This window comes from Euprymna scolopes, chromosome 10 (assembly GCF_053919585.1).
Source record: "Euprymna scolopes isolate OS-2025 chromosome 10, ASM5391958v1, whole genome shotgun sequence".
Classification (NCBI taxonomy): Eukaryota; Metazoa; Mollusca; class Cephalopoda; order Sepiida; family Sepiolidae; genus Euprymna; species Euprymna scolopes.
This window is the reverse complement of record NC_136491.1, coordinates 64,696,820-64,720,820: the sequence shown is the minus strand read 5'-3', so window position 1 is coordinate 64,720,820 and position 24,001 is coordinate 64,696,820. Positions and strand designations below refer to the sequence as shown.

The window sequence follows — 24,001 nt, the reverse complement described above, 5'->3', positions numbered from 1 at the left end:
CAAAATAACAACTCCATAATTAAAAAAAAAAAATCTATTCATCACTAATCCACAATGAAATAGTCAACAAAGTAGATCTAGTTATAATTTTCACAAACACACTAGCTGAAATAGCAAAAATAACAATTTCTAAATCATCCCTTAAATCATGAATCAAATCAAAGAAACTCTGGTTCACAGCAAAATGCAGAGAAACAGTAAAAGAAAAGAAAAGGAGGAAAAAAAAATGATGAAAAATGCTCAATATATTTAAATCACAATTTACAAAAATACCAATAAGCTCTGTAGCATTACTGGCAAAGCAGGAAGAAAAGAAACAGGAAATAGATCAGAAAATTCTGAAGAACACTAAGTCAATTGCAGATACATTTCTGCACCTTATCAAGAACTCAAATGGGACAGAGATTTACCAGCCCAAATATGACAACAATACTTCATACATAGTCTGATAATAGATTTGTAGAGATAGAGAATAGCCTATGAGAAAGTGTTTAGAACAATACAGAGAACCTACTTTACTTCCGACCAGAAAGTAAGCACACTTTTTGCATTTTTTGTGATGATATTAAAAGAGAGAAAATTTTTTTTTCAATTTAAAACAATTTCATGCAATAACCATGTTTGTTCACTTTGAAGCACATGTTGATTGTATTTCTTACATACAGTAACAAATGGGTGGTTTTTCCCATCTGTATCCGTTTGAGAAATCCCTCCTCCCGGGAGGTGGGGGTGGGTCTCAAATTCTGTCAAGTTCTGAAGAGTTACATTTGTAACAAAGTGGTTTCTACTGCTTTTATCCTCTAAGTAATGTGCTGAATACTACTGTCTAATCACTGAAAGAGATTTTGGTCATTGCTATATTTTGATTGGCAACCAGGGCTAAAAGTTCTGCGAATGTGAGCATCATGATCAGATGTTTTGATCTTGTCAAGTGAATATTTGAGCAGAATCATCTGACAAACAGGCCTGACAGAGTTTACAATGTCGATGAATCAAAACTCCCATTAAATTCTAAAATGAAGGTCATTTGTCACCTTTTTTAGGTCATCAGCTCATCAGATGGAGACTCCATCACAGTGAATGGCTGTGCAAGTGCAAATGGAGGAATGCTACCCTCATACATCGTCTATACAACAAAAAATCTACAAGAGTTGTCGATGTGTGATGAATCAGAGAATGTGCATTACTACACAGTGACAGCGATAAAAATTAACAACCATTATCAGACTATTGTAATGAGGATGGTGAAACTCAGTCACAAAACTCCTTGGCAGACGTTTTAGTCTGAACAATACCTGGTGGTGAGGAGTGAGTTTTTTTTAATAGTTCTTTTGAAAAGATATTTTAGGCCTTGTCTACTACTTTTGATGTTCAATGGAGGCAAAAGAAATGATTGGAAGATGAGAGGTGAACTTGTCTATTTTGTTGTAAATTTGGAAATTAAATATAAAAAAAATTCTATTACTTGGTCTATTTTGTTTTTAAGTTATTCTGTTGTCCTATAGATCTATTTATGTTTTGATTTTGTACAGACATTTTTGTAAAGTAGAAGTTATGAACTTATACCAGATCACCCTATCTCACTAAGCAAATAAAAAGTGAAATTTTTGTAAAATTTATCTTACAATAGCTCAGCTATTTTTTCAGTTATATCTATGAAATTTTATCTTTCCTCTTTCTAATGTTTTTTTTATTGTGGTTGTATAATTAGTTTATTTTTAAAGTTTATTAGAATTATGTAACTATCTTAACAACAAATGTGTTCCACTTTGTTTTTCAACAAATTTTTTGTCCTGTATTTAATGCTTGTTCTGTTCAATTTGTTACTCTCAAAAATCGTTCTATCTTATAAAACGAAGGTTATTCTTTACTTTGATAAATGAAGTAGAAAATTTTAAGTCAAGTTTCATTTTAAAAATTCAAAGTTTAATAAATAAAATACTAGAGAAATGTAATTCATAAAAATATATTTATATCATTGGATAAAACAGTATTTCTACCATAATTATCACTAGGAGTAATATTAATCTGGTCAAACATGTCAAGCAAGATTCATATAATCGCGTTTTTCAGGTTTTTACATTTTCTGAATAAAAAATGAATGAAAAGAACTAGAAAGTAACAAACATATAAACATATGTCATCTCCATCCGCGTCAAAGTAATAGGGTTTTTTTTTTCTCTGCTTCCCCTTTTTCTGAATAAATAAATATAATTTCATTCTAACTTTCCATGTTTAAAAGAATTTTGTCTGACTTATTTGGAAAAATATTTCATTAAATGTTACTGTTTTATATACGACTAGCGAGGGATACCCCGCGTTGCCCGGGTGTTTGTAGATGTGTGTACAAAAAAAACGAAGACTTGACGCGTATAGTAAAATGTGAAAAAAAAAAAAAAAAAAAAAAAAAAAACAGGTGCCCGTTTTTTACAAGTGAAAAAAAAAACGAAGCCTTGACGTGCAGTTGGAAAATAGTAAAGTGTGAAAAAAAAAAAAACAGGTGCGCGTTTTTGACGAGTTATTGACATGACGCTGATAGCTATTCAGCAGTTACTATTTTGTGTGGGACAGTTTTTAAATAAATAAATAAATCGGTTTGTTTGTTTTTAACAAAGTTCGGGGAAAACCAGCTCCCTGTTTATTAGGGGGAGTGTCTCGTCTCGAAATGAAAGCTACCGTCTGATATGACGAAGTCGACATTGACCAAACGTTACTAAGCTCTCTAGAGACCACTGTAATTAGAGTCGAGTTTCGCTTTTTGTTTATACCGAAAACCGAATGTAACGCGTGCCGATGCGGGAAATGTGGAATAATTAACGTTTGAAAGTCAATAAAATTAAATAGACAGGCGAGCTCTGTCGTTAACTGAGATATTACAATTTATAGATGATATAAAAAGTTTTAAGAAGTTGTGAACCGAGCGAGCACTTCTCTGAAAGAAGCCTTTTGTGGACATCAAGGAAAAGCGTACATACATACATACATTTTCGCTTTTATATATATAGATGACCTATGATCCTTTGAATCATGGGTCATCTATGATTTATTTTAATGGATGACATCATAAAGGAGCTTCCAGTATTCTAAATCAAGCTATGGCTAGAACAAAGTGTATATATTTTGTAAGGTTTGGAAAATTATAGCTTATAGCACTGGAACTCTTTGCAAGTGGATTTTTTCCTCGATCACCGTTTTACGATATGCATATTTTACTGATGGATGGTTACTTAATCAAGCATGAGTAAAATATTCCCTCCTTTCCCTTCAAGTTTGGCCCCCATTTATGTTCATTAACTCTTGCTATTTCACATGGTTTAGCTCGTCCTTTTCTGTAAAGCATTGTGTCTATTGTGTCTTCTGGTTTCCCCGCACCAGTAGCAGAGAGTGATCACTTTTTGTTTCTTTGAGGTGAGGTTGTTTGTACCTATTTACAATGCCTCCCCACGGGACAGAGTTAGACACCAGGGTCGTTTTTTAACGTGGAGAAAAGGTACAAAAATAAAAAATTGTCTCAGTCGTGAAGGACTGCTCCTTCACTGAAAGAGAACAAGAAATGGAAGTGCAGCATCTGAAGAACAGATGGTATTTATTTGCTCCCCCACCGAGCAAATTAGGCACAAGGCCGATTTTTAATGTGAGGAGTGAAGGGGAAATGGGGACCAACTCCCCGGGGAGTAGGGGAGTGGTGGATAATGACAATTGGTATGAAGGGTTGCCCCTACATTGACCAAGGTCTTATATGTGAGGTTGCCCACACATATGGTCTTTGCTTGCAGTATCTGCCGGAACAGATACTACACTTTGATCTTGACCAAAAGGCCAAGTAATTAAACTACATTTAGATTAATGAAACTTCCAGTAAAATTTCCCATTATATACAATATATTTTTTTTTTTACACATTTGAAATTTGGTATTTTTTATTATTAACAGATATAATTTAAAGTTTTATAATAAGCCTTTGTTTAAAATTGACAGTTTTCTTTACTATAGTAAATGTCATCCACTACCCAACTCTACAATCTTCCAATATTACAATATATTTTTTTTTAATTCTTCAAAATTAGTCAAGTGTTTCAGGCTTCAGGAGTAGAGTCCATTAATTTTAATATATTAAACATTAAACTATTTTTAAATGCTAATAATTATACTTTACAGTTTTTTATTTTTACTAAAACTTGATTTAAGTTAATAAGTAGTTAACAAGTAAGGATGGCGCTTGTGTCAAGAGCTTAGATAATGCAGGGGGAATAACTAGGTTTTACTAAGCAAATAAGCAGAAAATAAAAAGAGAATTTAAGTGGGAGTTGTCGATTCTATGTGTAGAAATAATAAAAATACATACTACATGCTAATTTAATTAAACTTGGTCATGTTATTTTAAATAAATCATAATTGTTGTAGTTATCTTTATTAATAAAAAATGCATATTAATTAACGTGCCTTATATGCAACTTGTTAGAAGATAATTGTCAATCTTATTTAGAATAATTTTTTATAATAAATTTAGTCTTTTCAACATTGATTGATTGACTGCAACAAAAATTGTTTCATTGTTCAAGTATTCTTGTAAATAAATATATTATACGTTTTCAGCATCTCAATTGAATGCTAATTAGTTTTAAACATATCTTTAATAATTTAAAAAAAAATATAATATTTTCAATCTTTACGATTTTAAATTTGATTAGAATATTTCGAGGTGAAGTGGGCCACAAATGATTACCCATATTTTCTCACAAATTTTTTTCAGAATATGATGTTTCCAATTATATTAAGGATTGCAGTAGGCATTGTCTTTATATGGTCATTGAAACCGTATCATTCTTTCTTCTCTATATTTTGATGAAGAAGATATGCAGTTTTTCGCTGATTTTTATTTATATCATTTAACAACTCTAGTGTAGTACAATTGCAAAGCTCTTTTTAAAGTTTTGGATGGGAAGTAAGATTTTTCTTAGAATAAAGCGATTAGGTAAAATAGACTACCCTGCATTTTTACATATTTATTGAATCTAGCAGGGGAGTGGCACACAACTTTAAAACTGCATAAGAATTCAGATTCCAAACCAAAACTTTTTGTTTTGAACTATTCCAAGTGTGCCTATGTCTAAACATTGTATTAGTTCATTTTATGTTGGTTTCACACTTGTGACCTGATGAGTTGGTTAATAGATGACATCTGTGATGAGAATGTGCATCCTGTGTATGTGCACCAAGTGATACTAAGCTTTAACAGGATTTTATTATAAAAAAATGCATGCAAGAGTAAAATAACTTCATTTAATATGCATATGTTGACAAGAAAATACCTAATTCTCTTCTTTCTGGTGAGTTTTAAACTCTTAATATAGGTGGCCTTGTTCAGTTCAGTAAATTTTTTGCAACATACATAAAGTATCCCAGAAAACTTTATATATACAGTCACGCCAAAAAGGAAGTCCGTACTTGTCATTTTTTCGAAAACCGTAAATTTAAGCTAAATTTAACATAACTGTTTAAACAAGTTATACCTCATTTGATTTGTCTTTTATTCCTCTATAACTTTACATGTTCATATTTGACTTTTAATTGAAGTATTCTAGTATTCACGTCAATTTAAAATATTAACTTCAAATCAAGAAGGCAAAAAGAAACTCCGCACAATGAAAAATTGTTATTTAAAGGTAACTTTAGAACATTAATTTCACAAAAATACAACAGGAACACAATGAACTAGTTAATATTTAGTAGCATATCCTTTCTGCAATTTGACAGCCTGTAATCTTTTGGGGATTCTTTGAATTAGTTTGCGGCAATACTCTGGTGTAAAGACATCCCACTTCTCTTTAATTTTTGTCCAAAGTTCTTCCGAATTTGAATCTATCATTGCCTAGCTGTTGCTTGATGTAATGCCATGTTTGCGATAGGATAGCGGTTTGGAGATTGTGCAAGCCAATCCAAACATGGAATATCATGCTCTTCTAAGAACCTCTTGACATTGCCAGCTGTGTGAATGGGAGCATTATCCTGCATGCAGATGGGATTATCATCCAAATTCTGTCAAAATTCAGGTAGAAAATGCTCAGTCAACATATTAATGTACTTGGTCGAATTAATTTGACCTTTCAAGTGAACTATAGACCTTGGACCATTAGCACTAATAACACCACACACTAAAACTGAACCGGCACCACCTTACAGTGTTGGAACTTAGGATTAGGATTAAATTCTTCATCCTTCCTTCAACAGACATACTGCCTACCATCACTGCCTAAGCCTACTGAAATTGCTTTCGTCGCTAAAAAATCACTTTCAACTAATATGAAGAGTCATGATCTTCATTGTATCTAACAAAGTCCAGACGGTGCTTTCTGTTTTTTACAGAAATCATTGGCTTGCTTCTTGCAACACAGCCTCGAAAATTAAATTCCTTCAATCTGTTCTTAACTGTAGAAAGAGAGCACTTTTTAACAAGATTACACTGTTGTTGGATTTGGGGAGCCATTTCAAATCTGTTTCTAAAGTTGTGGATCTTGATTGCATTGTCTTCCCTGTAAGAAGTTACTCTAGTACCATCAGGTTTAGGGGCATCAAGAACATTGCCTGTGTTTTAGTGCTTTTGCATAGTCATTTATATTGTTTTCTCATCACATTTCAATTTGCAGCTGATTTCTCGATTGGATAAACCAGAAAGGTTTATCCAATAAGCTCCTAACGATCACTAAGAGAAAGTTGAGGCACGTTGTATAACTTATAACAACAACAATTATTATTAGAGATGCTTAGTTGCCTAAAAGATGGATATTTTAAGCTGGTTTTAAGCTCATTTGTTGCTGCAGAGTTTTTTTTTTACCTTCTTGATTTGAAGTTAATTTTTTAAATTGACGTGAATACTAGGATACTTCAATTAAAAGTTAAATATGAACAGGTACAATCATAGAGGAATAAAAGGCGAATCAAAGGAGATATAGGTTGTTTAAACAGTTATAATCAATTTAGTTTAAGTTTGCGGTTTTTTAAAAAAAAAACATCTGTAGACTTTCTTCTTGGTGCCACTATTTATGATGGTGTTAATTTCGATCAATAAATTTTAATTTTAGCTGAGAGTTAAAAACCGCAAAAACTTTTTTGTCAACCTGATAGTTTTTCTCCAAACTTACAAAATAATAATTGCCAATGATTTTATAATAACCTCATTTGCTAGCCTGGGCACATGCAGTTTGGAGGAAATTATCAAAAAAAATGCCAAAATGTGTCCCATTTCAGTGATTGACCCTAATCAAATTCAGTTATCTGAAAAAAAGAAAAAAAAAAAAAAAAAATGTTATCACTAACCCAAGTCAGAAACCTTTTAAAAATGATCATTTTTTTCTTTTTATTAAAAAATAAACCTATGTCCAATTTATTTGTCTAATAAAGTGCTTATTTTTTCAACATCCTATATTCTCTCTTCGAAATGCTTATTTTCTTAGAGAAACTATCTCCCTGGTATTATCCCCTTTTCGACACAAGCGCCTAACAGGTGAGATTTATTTTTATTTTTTGTCAGGTTTTGTTGCAAAACACAATCCAGATAAATTATCCCCCTCAAGACAACATAAACTCGTGTCTTTGAACCAATTCAAATTTTTTTTTCAACAATTGATTTTATTAACAAAACAAAGATTTTCTTATTTGTTTTGAAATGGAAATGAAAATATTTTCGTAAACAACTTTTCCATTGAAGGCAATACGAAGTAAAGCAATACTGAAAGTGTAATTTTATTGGCTATGGAAATTTTATATTTTTTTAAAATCATAAATAAAAGCAAAATAAAAAGTCAAATTTCGAACGTTGAAAATAAAGATTTCGACTTTTTTCTGCTAATAGCAAAACTAATTAAAAAGGAAGTCAATATCACAGCATAAATAAGTTGCATTTTAAGTGTTTTTCCTCCATATTTATTTCTTTGGTGCTTATTTAGAATTACACTTAATAAAACAAAAATACATACAAATCTTTTATTTTGAATTAAAAAGAAAGAAGCAAAGTTATACATTCTTTAGTAAAAAGAAGGGGTGGGAAGGATGTTAAAATCATAACATTTTTCCCCTCAAGAATAATCATGACAGAGGACAGAATTAGGAGACGTAAGTTACAAAGTCTTTGTATTTTCTAAGCATTTTTCAGATCTTAGATGATCAGCTTTTTGAGAAAAATCGCTTCTTCTGGCAACATATTCGGTTTCTCTACATCGACAAGATAATTCTTTAGGACTCCCAATGCTTGCAAATAGATCTTTATTATAAGTAACGTCTTCATTTGAAGATTAATAAGCCATATCTCATTCATTAACAGTAGTTTCTACACCAGAAGGTAGTCGCACATCTGTATAGTGCAGGTTGATTTCTAAAAGTGTAGCTGCTGTTACAGAAGGATCATACTTATTCGATTAAGTATGATCCTTCTGATATGGTTTTCACCCAACTAGGAATTGAAGCCCCGATTACATTTAAATAGTCTTTCATGCAATGTTACATTAGTCGCAGTGCAGAGTAGTGATCTAATTGAGTGGAGAGTATCAGGTAGGACGTCTTCCAAACAAGATAGTTTCATGTTACGAGAGTGTAGTTATTTGAATTGCCTTTAAGTTTTTTCAACTTGTTTGTTTCTTTCCGAGTGGTATCTACTTGTTTTAAAAGTGGAAATACCCTTTTCTAATAAAAACTTTTTAGTTTCTTCCCCGAGAAAGTTCATGGACTTGTTGATGTGTTCCATATTAAATATCCCAAAAATTGAAAAGAATCAACTTAGACAGCAGATGGTTTTGCTTGTCATATCTCTGCAACAGAAAGTGAAAGGAAAATAGAACTCATCGATTATTATAGTGAGTAGATATTTATTACCGTATACAGACATCAGACATAGTCCTTTGAAATCAAAATGTAGTGGTTGAAAAGATAACATAGCTTTTACAAGTGTCCTTTGGTTGCTATTAATAAGTTTAGGTTTTAGTTACTGACAAGAGATGCACAATTCAGTTACACTTCTTATTTAAATAAGAATGTGAGATTTTTTTTTTTTTTTTTTTTTTTTACATGGAGGTCACCACTTATCAAGGCCCAGAAGCCACTCGGGGATAAGGGTTATTGTGTGTACAGAAATCAATGGGATAGTATCATAGTAATAGTTAGTATTGGAGATTTGATAAAGTGTCATTACTTAAGGGGGCGGTTCATCAGGAATTTGTTTGTGTTGGACTTGAAGACATTCAAGTTGAAGTCGGGAGGGAAACAGGCAAGCGGCAGAGAGTTCCACAGGTGTGCAGTTCTAAGAAAGAAGCTTTGTTCATGGAATCTACGTTTCGATTTAGGCATGGATAAAGAGTGGGGAAAATTATTGACAGTGGTTTCAGTTAGTCGGGTATTTTTCGTGAAAGATTGGCGAGGGGGGACCAGAGAATGGAGCTCAGCTGAGCACTTGCCATGGAAATAACGATAAAACAGAGACAGGCTCGCAACGTTTCTTCTGTGGGAGAGAGGTTGCAGGGAAGAGAAAAGGGCATCACCCACTAAGCCACAAAGTCTATTTTGTACTCTGTCAAGGCAGGATAGGCTGTTTTTAGCAGCTCCTGCGCAGATGTGGCAGCAGTACTCCATCCTTGGATGTACTTGGCTTTTATATAGATAGAGAATTGCATCATATAGATAGAGAATTGCATCAGTAGTGAGATATCTTCTGGAGTGGTAGAAGGATCCCACCATTTTCCCAGCGACCTTGGCCACAGACTTGATGCAGGTGTTCCATTTCAGATCAAGAGTAAAGGTCAAACCCAGAAGCTTATCAAAACATGGGGCCTCCTCTAGATGAGAGCCATCCATTTCAATTGTTGCCAGATGGGGATCAGAGCGTTTATGATGTAATGATAGGAGCTTGGTCTTAGATACATTAAAGGTAACCAGCCAGCTCTTCCTCAACTGTACCATGTGCTCAAGATCTGAGGAGAGAGAATCAGAGAGAACTTTGTCATTTACGGCCTTTGATGTGTTGCCATAGATAGTCGTGTCATCAGCATAGATGTCAACGAATGGTTTTAGTACGTGTTTTGGGAGATCATTGATGTAGATCAAGAAGAGAGTTGGGCCCAGGATGGACCTCTGAGGGACACCAGCATTAATACTGCGGGCCTCTGATTTCTGCCCATCAACCCCTACTCTTATGAGCCTATCAGAGAGAAATGATTTAATGATTGAGAAAACATTTCCAGTTATACCGTAGCTGGAAATCTTGTGAAGTAGGCCTTTATGCCATACCTTATCGAATGCCTTTGATATGTCAGGAGCAATTGTCCTAGAAATTTTGCTCTAGTAAAGTGACAGAGTCTTGTAACACTAGAATGACATAATTGAATGCGCAAATTACAAAGGTCTTCCAAAGTGTGAGTGCGGAGAGACAAGAAAAGGTATCTTCGGCCAAATTTTCAGTTTGAGACTGATAAACAGTGCTAAATTTTAATTGATAAAATTCAAGTTGCCGACGGCATATTTTGTCATTTTTAAATTTTTAGAGTTATCAAAAATTAAGCTAACGCTTTTTTGATTTGTTATGACTTTGAAATGCCTGCCAAATAGGAAGTGGCGCTATTTCTGCAGAGCTTTGACTATAGCGGCAGTTTTTTTTTATCAACCACATTGTGTTTGATCTCATTGGCACTGAAGGTTCTTGAGAAAAATATGACTGGTCTATCTTGTTGATTTAGAGTAGCAGTTATGCAAGGCTTACTAGCATCGGTTTCTAATTCAAATTCTTTGTCAGTATTGACAGTTATTAGAGTAACGTTTTTTAAATTCATTTTTAGTACCTCAAAAGACTGTAATAATGGAGGTGACAGAGGGAACTTTGTTCTTTAATAGCAATATTTTGCCAGAGAAATTTTGAATGAATTTGCTGAAGAAAATTTCATTCCAACTATTCGTTTTTAAAATTTAAGATTTTTAGGAGATGATATTTTGAGCATGGGTCTGTTATAGTTGGATGTGATCTAGTTGTTATGAATAGTATATCCAAGTAATGTAATCGAATTAGCTGAAATAATATTTTATTCTTACTTACAGTAATATTGTATCTTTTCACTATATCATAGAATCTTTGGAGATTATAGTCTTGTTTGTTTTGAGTTTTCCTACATAGGTGATGTTATCCATGAACACAAATATATCTGATTTCTTTATCAACGATGTTGCTGATGCTCCTTTAAAAGGCACTTACTCTATTAGTAACACCAAAGGGAAGACAGGTAAATTAGTATAATTTTCTACATACCTCACTTCATATCAGTGTATTCTCAAAGACTAATTGGGATCTGACGATCAAGAGTAGTAAAGATATTGTACGTGGCTATATCATCCACCAGTTTTTGCAATGTTAGGCAAAGGATAGGCATCAAGTTCGGTAAATCTGTTTATCATATCGCTATAATCAACAATCTTTCTTTTCTTAGCGTTTTCATTGGACATCACTAATATTTGAGTTCGCGACGGAAACCCAGAGGGCTATATTATGTCTTCTTTAATTATTCTAGCTGTTTTTTTTCTCTATAAATTTTTATATCAGTGATAGTATGGTAGTGTGATTTAGTATCAAAAGGCATTGTTATAGGAGAGGTGTGAGAAGAGAGGTAGAGGAGAAATATTTGTGGATGAAGATGGGTTTTGTTAACAGCTCCAATAATAAGTTCATGCTGTGGACCATTAAATTTTAATGCCACTTTATTGTATTTTTTAGGATATCTTTTCTTATGTCAGTAAAGAAGCCTTTAATTACTTCCACTATTATGCCAGAATATCTTATTTTCCTGTGAAATATCTACTATTGTTTTGCCAAATGATTTTAACATGTTCTGTAGGATCTGCTAAAGGTATCGTTTTTTTTTTTGTTTTGATATAATAAAGAGATTGAATTCTTTAGCAATATTTTTACACTGCCGGAATTGACCATGGCATTAACAATATAGCCATTTATTCTACATTTCGTTGAGGTAATGTCTTTTGCTTAAATATAGCGAGACATGGCAGGGAAGAGTCAAGTTCATAAAGTGTAGCAGCAGTCACTAAAACTGCATACCTTAACCCAATGTTTTCTTTTGTTTTTTTAAACATTTTTTGCACCCAGTGTTACGTGGCAGACATAGTAGCCGCAAATTGCATGGATTCTCAAAGAAGAAACCAATACTGAAGAATTGAATATTTTTTTTGTATAGTAGCTACATAAACCAGAGGACTTATGGTGGCAGCCATTGTATCGTTACTATTTTCATAACATTCTGGGTGTTTTACTCCTGGTTCTAGTAAAATTTCACTTTCTTATTAAAAAAAAAAATACTGATCAATTTATATGACTTTTAGAATATGACTTCTTCGTTCCATGACGAATAACATACAAAGATTTTTGTTTTTAATTAAGTGTAATTCTAAATAAGCACCTTTTTTGAAATAAAAAAAGCCAATAACCGATTGAAATGGTTCAGCAGTAGTAGTATGATGTTTGTGTCTGTATTGGTATTTCTGCAGTTTACAGACTGTGTTATGTTTTAGATAGGATTTAACTTCAATTCAATTTTAACGGTATCCTTTGTTTGTTAAACTATCAGGTGAAAGTATAGAATAGTTAAAGTTCTCTCTCCATGTTAAGAATGAACTTCAGTGGTTCTTCAGAATAAAAACAAAAATCGAAAGCGGTAAAATTGAATTTCCATTAAAAAAAATTAATATTTACTTAATTCTCATATCAATTTCAACTAAAAGCAAGGTTATCTAAACAATTGTCATGTTGCAATTAGTAACATATTACTATATTTTTTTTATATAAAACATGTACTTTCACGAGGAGGCGAGGTGACAAGACTACCTCCCCTGTTTATTCTGGTTATTATTTAAGTATAACAGTATTGGTGCATATTATGAACCAGATTTCTTGTAAATGTCCCGTAGGGCTGGAGACTTATGCAAACTGTCAGAATATGCAGAGCGCTGGTCAAGTTGCTGATCAGCCAATCAGAAAGCAAAAAGACGTGGTCAGCCAATATGGAGCAAAAGCAGACGACTTTTGATGTATTAGAAGAAGAAAAAAGAATTAAGTTCTTTACTTTTAATTAGTCGCAACAATAAAATACATGACAATGAATTTACCAAGCATAGATGAAATGTTACAAACAGAAGCAAGTCCTAAATCCTACCCCCACCTCAAAAAAAAAAATATCAGTGCGTAAGGTGTAATAGTACATCAGTTTTTAATCATGCGAAAAAAAATATGTTTCTACTTATTTACACAAAAATAAAAGAAGTTGATTTTTAGGGGTATTTATGTGTTTGGAAGGAATATCACATTAAAAATTCTTGCCAACAAATAGTTTTTATGATATTATGACCTTTATTATCCAATGTTATTCCCTATTGTTCATGCAAAAATTGAATGCATGCATACAAGCACAAACATGGCAGCCAGTGAAAACAGTAGGGAATAAATTGAATAATAAAGGTATTAAATATTATAAAAACTACTTGTCTGTAACAATTTTAAATGTGATATTCATTAAAAACAGACACATCAACTTTTTAAAGATAAGTTGGTACTCTATCGCATTTTGACTTTTAATTTATTGGTTTTTCCATTTTTTTTTTTAAATTGTAATTAGTATCTGATAAATGTTATTTTCTGTTTCTTTGCTTTTTGTAATTTGTATCGGGTTTCCTAGTCTTTTTAAGATTTGATCGATGCTCAGCATATTCCAGCAGTTTACGTCAGATGTCGGTCCAGACTGAGTAGACATTTACAGAAATGTGGTTTATAATATGCACTAGTACTAAAGTTACCAACTGTCCCAGAATGGTTGGAACAGTCCAGGAATTGATGTATGGCATTTTGTATCCCAGGTTGGGTCACTTTTGTCCCAGAAGTTGCTGACAGCTCTGCAATACACACAGGCCAAATGTGGCCCCAGTGGCAACTGTTTACTAAAATGATTTTTTTTTCTTTATGAGAAAAGTTCTTACAGTGTTAGCAAAAGCAGCATTCAGTAGAGAAGTTGCTCAGTGCACAGCAGGGTGCTGCATTTGGTGGTGGTTGATTTGTTGCTCACTTTCAGCTCTACGTGGTAGGTTCTGGGCTGTGTTTCTTTTAATTATATCATAGTCTGTGTGTTGCTGTTGGTTTAAGTAGAAAATTATGGTTAACAAAATTCATGGCATTCTTAAATTATCATAGATCAATTTTTTGCAGCTGTTTGAAGTGCTTTTATCGGCATAAACTGCAACACTGCAGTTGAAAAGTAAAAATTAATACAGCACAGCATTTATATTTGTCTGAGCGAGAGCTCATTTATTACTATATAAGGTGTCTTCAATAAGTTTTCAGACTTTTTTATACAAGCATTTAAAATTGTCATAGACGCTGGGAAACTCAGTATGTTATTGCTAGATATCTTATGATATTATTGACCAATTTTTAGGATTTCAGCTTAAATGAACAACTTGTCAGTCTCGTTATACAATACTGATAATGGTTCAGTTAACTATAGCAAACATTCTTCAATTTACTAGAGACTAAAATTGAATAATTCTAACATTGTACAAATGAACCGCAATTGCTATGTTCTCAACAACTGTGTGAAATATGCTTTTTTTTTTTGCCCTTGATGTGGAATCATTTGTTATCAAGACTTATAATGTGTTTGCATCATCAGCAAAGAAATCTGAAGTTCTCAGACACTTTTGTAATTTCCTCTATATATAGAGAGTTATTAAGACATGTACCTATTGGGTGGCTGCTATTGATTGACTGTTACAGTGTTAGCCAGCGCTGAAATCATATTTGCTGTTGTAAGAAGATTATGTCACTGACATCATATGGGCAGGGTTTTCTTGTGAAGAAAACCTCAACATTCTGCCACATTGTACTTTAAATTTTGTGCATAACATACTGAATATTCTTGAAGAAGCCATTAAATGGCTCTTATCAAATGCTACTCCTGCCACAAAAACGCATGGAATAATGGTGACTATTAGGAAAAAGTTACAGCAGCAAAAAGCAAACAAGTTTGATGGAAGTAATGCTACAAAACTTCTTAAGTCAATTTCTCTGATGAACAAAAATTTACGCAAGAAGTTGACCAGTTTTTCAATGCAGTTTTTCAATGCTGTTAATCGTATGATTATGAACATTCGTTTTTCAAGAACATAGCAACACTTTCTCTTGATAATGACATTGAGTGATTAGCCTTGTTGTCACTTGTTGAACGCTTGGGCATAAGTATCAACAGCAATTGTATGAAGAATTGTGCATGCTACAAAACGTTTGCAGTGAACTTTTTACACTTAACTGGTGACATTTCAAACAGATGAGTGAAATTCTTTGCGACTCAGCAGCCAAACAATACACAACCGATACATCTTGTGTCGTACACCTTGTTAATTCCAGCGTCAAATGCAAATTGCAAACGGGTGTTCAGTATTATGAATGTGCTTTGGACCGACAAAAGAAACAGACTAAATTTTGACCTCATCAAACCTGAACTGATGATACAAATGAACTTTCATGTTTTACAAGTTCATCCACAAAGACAAAGATCTTCAAGCTGCAAAATTACAAGGAAAATACAGATTTAAATGCAAGATGGATTGAATTTTTTTGTTTGTTGATTGAGAAATAAATCTACTTTGTGCAAATTGTACATTTTGCCGGTTTTAGTATTTTTTGCATTTGTGTCTTTCACAAATTTCTTCTCTTATGATAAAATTACAGTCTTAGACATTGTTAGGCTAACGCTACATAAGTATCACGCTGTTGCTTTTAATGTCTATCATGTTTCGTAAGCTTTTGTTGCATCCATCTTAGAATGCTTGGTATTAAGGTGTCTCAGAAATGGCAAAACAGAAAGTTGGTAACCCTAACTAAACCATTACCGACATCCAGTACATAATACGAACCAGTACCAGATATTTTTAAAATCTTGACATGACAATAAAGTAGATTCCATTAGTTTAAACTGAAATTCAATATTTTGAGTTTTGATTTTCATTTTAATTCCGAAGAAGGACATGGGTTTCTGAACTACAATGTTTTAATTTTAGCACGGTCTAATACATAGACTGCAGAAGTACCACTGAATTGAAGTATGGGTTGGCAATTAAAACTTGGGATGATAAGAAAATAATGTCAATTTAGTTATAGTCTAAGTGACCATTAAAAGTCATTTCCACCTATGAACTCAACTGCACTCTAATTTGAATGACTGAAATAATTTTACGTCAAGCAGTGTGAAGGGAAAACGTATTCATTAAACTTTCGTCCGTTTCAACTTGCATATCTTATTTTGATGACAAAATATTTAGATTGATGATTAGGCACCTCCAAATTCTTATATAAAATTGCCAATGTTTTAGGCAATATCAGCAACGTCATCATTTTGTGTATAATTTTTATGAATGCCTAAAAACGGTAAATAGAGTAAGGGAAGCTATGTTTTTTGCTATTCTTTATTATGCTAATTTTATTAGAGGCCTCTGTACATTTTTTTTTTTTAAATAGGTGCTAAAATCAAGTTGATTCCCCCCAGAATAAAAATCTGTTACCAATTAAAATAATTTTAAATTGTAGTTGAATTTGCTAAAATTGCCAATAGTCATTTTTATATTATAGGAAAATATTTTTCAAAAATTAGAAACCCGACTCAAAAATCTGTTTTAAACTTCATATCGCAGAATAAGAATTTTATTCTATTTAAATCTTTTAAAAATTAATTATATTTTAGAATTCTGTTCTTATTGTTGTAATTCAAATAATTACAGTATATATTATTGAGAAAATAAACGTTGATTTTTTTTTTTTTATATATATATTGATTTTATGTCCATTTTTTATTTAAAACTTCAAAGTAAGTGAGTAAATGAAAAAAGTAATGGGTTTAAAATATTTAATCTCTTCAGCTTAAAAAATGTTGCAATTTTATGGGCGTAAATTTATTTTGTTTACTTTTCCTAACATGATAGGGGGGGGTAGGACACCTAAAAAAATATTTCCCCTAAATATATTTAACGAAAACTGCTTTTAAAACTTAGTTAATTTTAAAATGAATACGTATCGAAAATTTTATGAAAATCTAACCATTAGATAATTTTTTTCTAGATTTTTTTTTTTTAAATAAGGGTGTGTTCACGGCTTCAAAATGATCACTACATAGGAACGTTGTTTTAAAGTGTTGATAGTGTAAACAGGATTTTGGTTTCGCATTTTTATTATTTTCGTACGCTGTAAAAAATTTTTTTAATATTACTAGTTTATTTGAAGCCTATTCTTTTAAAATGATAAAAAAAAAAATGATATTATATTAGTTACATCGTTTTAAATATAGGGGTTCAATCTGTGTCGCCCGTTGAAAGTTCCTATTGATGATAAATTAAAAAAATAATGAATAAAATGGCTGCAAAAAGTTAACCGTTTTAACGTAAGTAACGCGAACGCGCCGGCATAAACCGAGCAGAAGAACTGTTTAATATTTTACAAAAATTCTGTTTACATTTAGTGGGAGGCGGTGGAAGGCCGGGGTGGGGATGTTGTGACGGTCGCGACTGCCCTCCCTCCACCGCCTCTCATTAAATGTAAACAGAATTTTTGTAAAATATTAAAGTTCTTCTGCTCAAAACGGTTAATTAAACCGCATAAGCGCCTGTTAAAAAATTATATATATTCTATAATTGAATATCCCTCCATAAAAAGAACGAAAAAACAAACCAGCAGCCCCCCCCCCTCAAATAAATAAAGGTGACCATAAAGTGAGTGCATTTGAAATGCACTCACTTTATGGTCACCTTTATTTCTTCATATCTTGGAAACTGCATTTCTTCATATCTTGGAAACTACTTGTTTCTTGGAATTTTAAACGTTAGTGGTAATTTTAAAGGATTTTTCGAGGGTGGGGGAAAAAAGTCGTGGCCACAAAGTGGGTACTCATTTCACGTTAAATTATTAAAGAAAAATTTTAAAAGATTTTAAAAACTAACATTTCTTCATATCTTGGAAACTACTCGTTTGCCGTAATTTTAAACATTATTTTCGTTTTCAGCGACCCCGAAAACCTCCATGAGTGGTAATATTAAAGGAATTTTCGAGGGTGGAGTTGGAGTAATTCTTCATATTTACCCAAGTAATTTTTTTTTTTTTTTTTTACAGAGGAAAATCAAATTTTAATGAGATCGATTGTATCCCGCCATTTCGCCTGGAGGGGGGGGGGCGTTAAGGGAGATAACTCCAATCACAACTTAAAATTTGTCAAAATTTGATGAGATTATTTTGAAACATGGGCAGAAAAAATACCTAGATAAATATTTTAGTTTTTTTTTTTTTTTTCATTTATTTTACAGAGTTTCTATGTCCTTTTTCATTTTGTCCTTTGTTAATCATTTTTTCGTTTAAAGACACCCCCCTCCTCGTTCGCGAATTAGGCGATCTCATTCAAATTTGATTTTCCTCTGTAAAAAAGGTACTAGTGCAGTGGGTGCAGTTATTGATCCGTGCTGAAATAACATTATTTAAAAAGCCATTCTTAACATGGGGAGGGTATTTTGACCCTATTCTGTACTTTAACCTTACAATTGAATAAAAAACATCATAAAACTTTAATTAATTAAACTTCGAAAAAAAATAGCGCGGATCAGTAAGTGCACTAGCACCAAAAAAAAAAAAAAAAAAAAAAAAAACTACTTATCAAATTAAGTGAAATTTTGGTGCTTGTGCACTTTTACCACCGCGCTATTTTTAACAAAAAAAATTTCAGGTTAAATTCAAGCTTCACGATATATATTTTGGTGCTAGTGCAGTGGCAGTGCAGTGCAGTAGAGTGAGAGTGTATCCGCGCTATTTTTAAAATCGTATTTCCAAGTTTAATTAAAGTTTTATTATATGTTTTTTTATTCAATTGTAAAGTTGAAGTATAGAATAGGTACAAAACACCCTCCCCTCCCCATGTTAAGAATGGCTTTTTAAATAATAACGTTATTATTTACGTCCGGATCACTCTCTGCACTAATACCATTTTTTATTATTATTAAATTGTTAGGTGGAAGCACAGAATAGTTAGAAAACACTCTCCCCATGTTAAGAATGGCTTTCAAAATAATATTTCAGCACAATGACAAAAGTTCACAAGTACCGAAATTCTTTTATGAGAACTTAATTCCATAACGGTACGTATATTTTTTTCAATATTTTCATTTTTTAATGTCTTGATTAAACTAAACATACCCTTTTGAGTATTTCCACAGAATATAAACCGAACTGTGTGTGTGTTACCGAAGTTTTAGGTTTGGTTCGGTCCAAATTCTGTAGAACCAGCAGTTTTTCAATGAATTTATTTAAACAAAAATACTTTAGTTTCATAATTTCCTGCTAATTCATGACGAAAGGCGAAAATGATGTTCCTTGTTAAGATTTATGATGATTATATCAACAATGAAATCAATTTGAATTAAGTAATCTTGGCATTGTTTATTTTGATTCTTTTTTTTTTTTTTTAAAGCTTAATCAGAATTATTTTCCAATTTGAAATTCATTTATTTTCTAGTTCATAAAAATACGGATTTCTTTGGTTTTAGGAACGAAAAAGAGAAAAAAAAGAATCTGATTTGACTTTGGCATAAACTTTAATTCAACAGGAATTACTTTCGAATTGACAGCTTCAGAAATATTTAACAGTTGATGAATATTGAAATACATAAATTCAAATTGTTACTTTAAATTATTTTTTATTCAGAATTTCCCCTATATTAAAATAAATAAATAAATAAATATGAAAAACTAAAATTAGTAAACATTTTCGTTTTAAACTGAAATTCAATTCACATGCATTTTTTTCTTTTTTACCTGTATTTCGAACGTGCCGGGATGTAAATGAATATATTCCTTCCCAAAGGGTACGAAATCCTGGGTTTCACAGGCTGCTATCATGTCCTCCGAAGCCAGTGTGATAGTTGATGGGGGCTTAGTGCTCAAAATTAATTTGATTTCGTGAAAGTGAGAATGCACTCCATAGAATTCCTATGCAGACTTACATTACAGGCGGCCATATTTCCCGCTATTGAAACAAGTGCATTACCTCCCTTGGCTATACACTCACGCACTTTTTCAATTCAATTACAACATTTTAAGTTGCATGTTTGCGAAACAAAATAGTATATAACCAAGTTTGTCATGATTTCCCAGTATTAATGTATCGGTATACACTAGGCGACTATATCCAAAAAGAAAAATAATATTCTATTTCTACCCTTAACAAAGTATTAAACTTTAAAGTGGGGAATCAGTTTAGCATATAACATAAAATTCTTAAGCTATTTTTCAATCAGATTGTAGTGACCAGCTAAATCAAGCCGCTCGTCATGTAATCAGAAGAATCTGATTACATAACGGTCGGAATTTATATGGCTGGAATTTGTTAATTTCAGGAGCAATTTGATTTTGTCATTGGTCGCTCATGCAGTCCTGTCAGCGCGTAGAGAAACAGCTGTAATGTGTTGCTTTTACGCACAAATCCATGGGACGATATTTTTATCTATTTGCGTATGTAGACAGTGAATGGGTTGGAACATTCGAGAAAGTCCATATATAAGCGACATCGCGCCAAAAACAAACCAGTCTAGACAGTGTTTCTGCAAGTCACCATTGGTACCATTTGTTGCTCGCATTTGAGAATCCGTCCAAGGTGTCTCAGCAATGATTGCATGATTTCACTGGATGAATAGCAGCTGCTCAAAATTATCACGCATGTGGATTCTGTTATACAACGTAAAAAATCTGCACTAGTAAGAGAGTCAAGTTCGAACTGTTCGAACAAATTACTGACTAATGGAACCCACGCAAACAACAATGAATGATTATTTTTTTGCTCATAAACTTTTCCCCTCCTGGTATTTTTTATTCGCAGGTTTTTTTTCATAAAAATATGCCGACGTTAATAATTTCCTCAGTCTCGGAGGATTTCTTCAGTCACAAAAGATTTCCAGCAATACCTGCTCGAACATATTTTCCTCACATATACACACGCACATACACACACACGCACACATATACACATCCTCATACACACACCCACATGTACACACGCACATACGCACAGACACGTACATATATTCACGTTCACGTATATACACTCACATTCACGCGCGCACACACACACGCTAATGTACACACATACATACACATATACACGCACACAGGCGAAACATCATTTCCCCTGAAAGGATTTCCAGACATGCGAAGTCAGAACACTCACCCCGATATAAAAGTCCAAAACACTATTCAACTTCTACTTTCTTCCCTTTCGCCTGGTTACGTCAATCAGGCAAGCTCGGCGTCCATAGCTCTTGGTTTGAAGACTTTTCCACGTGGACGACAGCTATCATGAACGCACGATTTTGCTGAGGCAAACACTCTTTTTCCCTTTCTACGTGCGGGACGGCCATTTCTCGCCCTCGACTTCATTTATTTCTTTTCCACGCATGTAGTCGTCAACACCTGAATGAACACGTGTTACACCTAAACCATTTTTATTTCCAACAGAAAATAAATAACATGTTTATTCCATCCCATCAAATGAGTTTTTTTTTTTCCTTCAATTCCATTCATTTCATTATTTTCTTTTGTAACGGGATTAGGATTTATATGTCCTAGTCCTCTACAAACGATGGTGACCCCCCCCCCGTTATTTAAAAATGAAATGAACAAAACACGCGGTAAACTAAACTCGCCCACAGAAATCCACGGCACGCACAAAAAATAATTTTTCTCTAAAAGAAAAACAAACTTGTCGACCACGAGGAGGAACATTTTCAAACCGCGCACAAGAAATTGAAATATAAAGATTTCAACAAAAAATCAAAAAAACAAAAATGGAACTTCAACAGACGGACTCCCACAACGAAACCATGGCATTAAACATTCCACCCTTCAACCCGACAAATACAAAAATATGGTTCGTCCAATTACAGGCCATATTTGACGCTAAGCAGGTAACCTCACAACGAGCGCATTATTGTTACCTAGTGGAAAAACTGCTGTTGGAGGTGGTAGAGGAAGTTACTGATTTTCTCGAAAATGTACCCAAGGACAGACCGTACGACACGCTGAAGCAATCAATCCTGCAACGAACCGGTGTTTCCAACGAAGCCATGCTTCGTAACTTGTTCACACAAGTGGGGTTAGGAGACCGTATACCTTCTCAACTACTTTGCCACATGAAAGCCTTGCTGGGAGACAACAAAATGTTGGGCAGCATCATGAAGAGTCTATGGTTGGGTAAATTACCCCCAAATACCAAGCAAATCCTTGCTCCGATGTTGGAGGAGTCAGCAACAGAAAAGCTCGCCGACATAGCTGACAGAATTCACAAAAGTTCCCGGAGCCGACAAGTATATGCCCGCCAACGGCAACCTGACCAAAACCGAGACGAGGAATTAGCAGAATTAAAGTCGGCCGTTGAAAAGCTTTCGAAGCAGCTAGCCGACATACTTCAAACGCGTTAACATTATCACAGAAACTACAATGACATGCGGCGAAGTTACAGGCGAAGAAGTTCAAGCAGGAACCGATCCACGTCACGACATAGACAAGATGTGTGTTTCTACCACAGGAGATTCAGCGTCGATGCAAGGAAATGCACTACACCCTGCGCGTTCAAAAAACCAGCACAGGGAAACGAACCTTCCAGCCAGTAACGATGACGACTGTGGCTGGAGCACAAAAAAAAGTTGTCTGTTTTATATCCATGACAAAATTCACAGATATAACTTTTTAATAGACACCGGAGTGGAAATCAACGTCATACCGACACTGCATGGCCACCCAACAGGGACCCAATTTTTCAACTTACAAGCCGCCAACGGTACAAAAATACCCACTTTTGGCGAAAAAACTTTAAATTTAAACCTTGGAATGCGAGGGAATTTTTTATGGAATTTCACCATAGCCAGCGTGACCACTCCAATTTTTGGGGCAGACTTTTTAGCCCATTTCAACCTGTCTGTCGACATGACTCATCACACATTGACAGACAACGAAACGAAGATTTCGGTGAGAGGAACTACCTCAAAATTTTTAACCACCAGAATCAGCACTGCCTTACCCGAAGATTTACACGTCCGCCGGTTACTCCAAACATTTCCTCAACTTTCCCAGCCGTTTAAAAACACGGACCCCATCAAACATAGCGCTAAGCACTATATTAAGACAACAGGACCGCCTGTCTATTCAACCCCCAGACGCTTGAAACCGGATAAATGCAAATTGGCAAAATCCGAATTTCAAAACCACATGGGAATAATACGGCCCTTGAAAAGTACTTGTCATCACCACTCCACATGGTACAGAAAGCTGACAACACCACATGGCGACCGTGCAGAGATTTTAGATGCTTAAAAGCGATAACTGTTCCAGATAGATATCCTATTCCCCATATCCATGACTTCGCCAATGGACTCCAAGGCGCCACAATTTTCTCCAAACTGGACCTCATTAAGGCATATTTTCAAATTCCAGTCGAGGAAGGACACATTCATAAAACAGCACTGACCACACCATTTGGCCTTTACGAGTTCCTAAGGATGCCTTTCAGGCTGATAAACGCCTGTCAAACTTTCCAGCGTTTGATTGACAAAGTTTTCAGAGGTCTGCCGTTCATATTCGCATATGTGGACTAATCGCCAGCAGAAACCTCGAAGAACACTGGCTACACCTCGAACAAACTTTTGAAAGACTGTCACATTTCGGTCTGAAACTAAACACTGATAAATGTGTTTTTAGCCACTAGGAAGTTCAATTTCTCGGTCATTTAATCGACAAGGATGGAATCTCCCCTTTGCCTGAAAAAGTAAGTGCTATTTCGAATTTCCCTCTACCGACATCTCTCAGACAAGTACGCCGTTTTGTAGGCATAATTAACTATTACCGACGTTTTTTGCCTAACTGTTCCACGTTACTCGCACCTTTAACGGAC

At 33.8% G+C, this 24,001-nt stretch overlaps 1 protein-coding gene across 1 annotated transcript in view; it reads right to left on the bottom strand.

The window, feature by feature from the left end:
- The window catches only part of LOC145286024 (anaphase-promoting complex subunit 1-like), a 103,611-nt gene extending 83,504 nt beyond the window's left edge, over positions 1–20,107 (bottom strand). Inside the window, exon 1 of the mRNA XM_080134643.1 lies at positions 19,876–20,107. Coding sequence (XP_079990769.1) covers positions 19,876–19,959 — 84 coding nt within the window. The 5' untranslated portion in view covers positions 19,960–20,107. The remainder of the gene's footprint in view (positions 1–19,875) is intronic.
- Between the last annotated feature and the right edge of the window lie 3,894 nt (positions 20,108–24,001).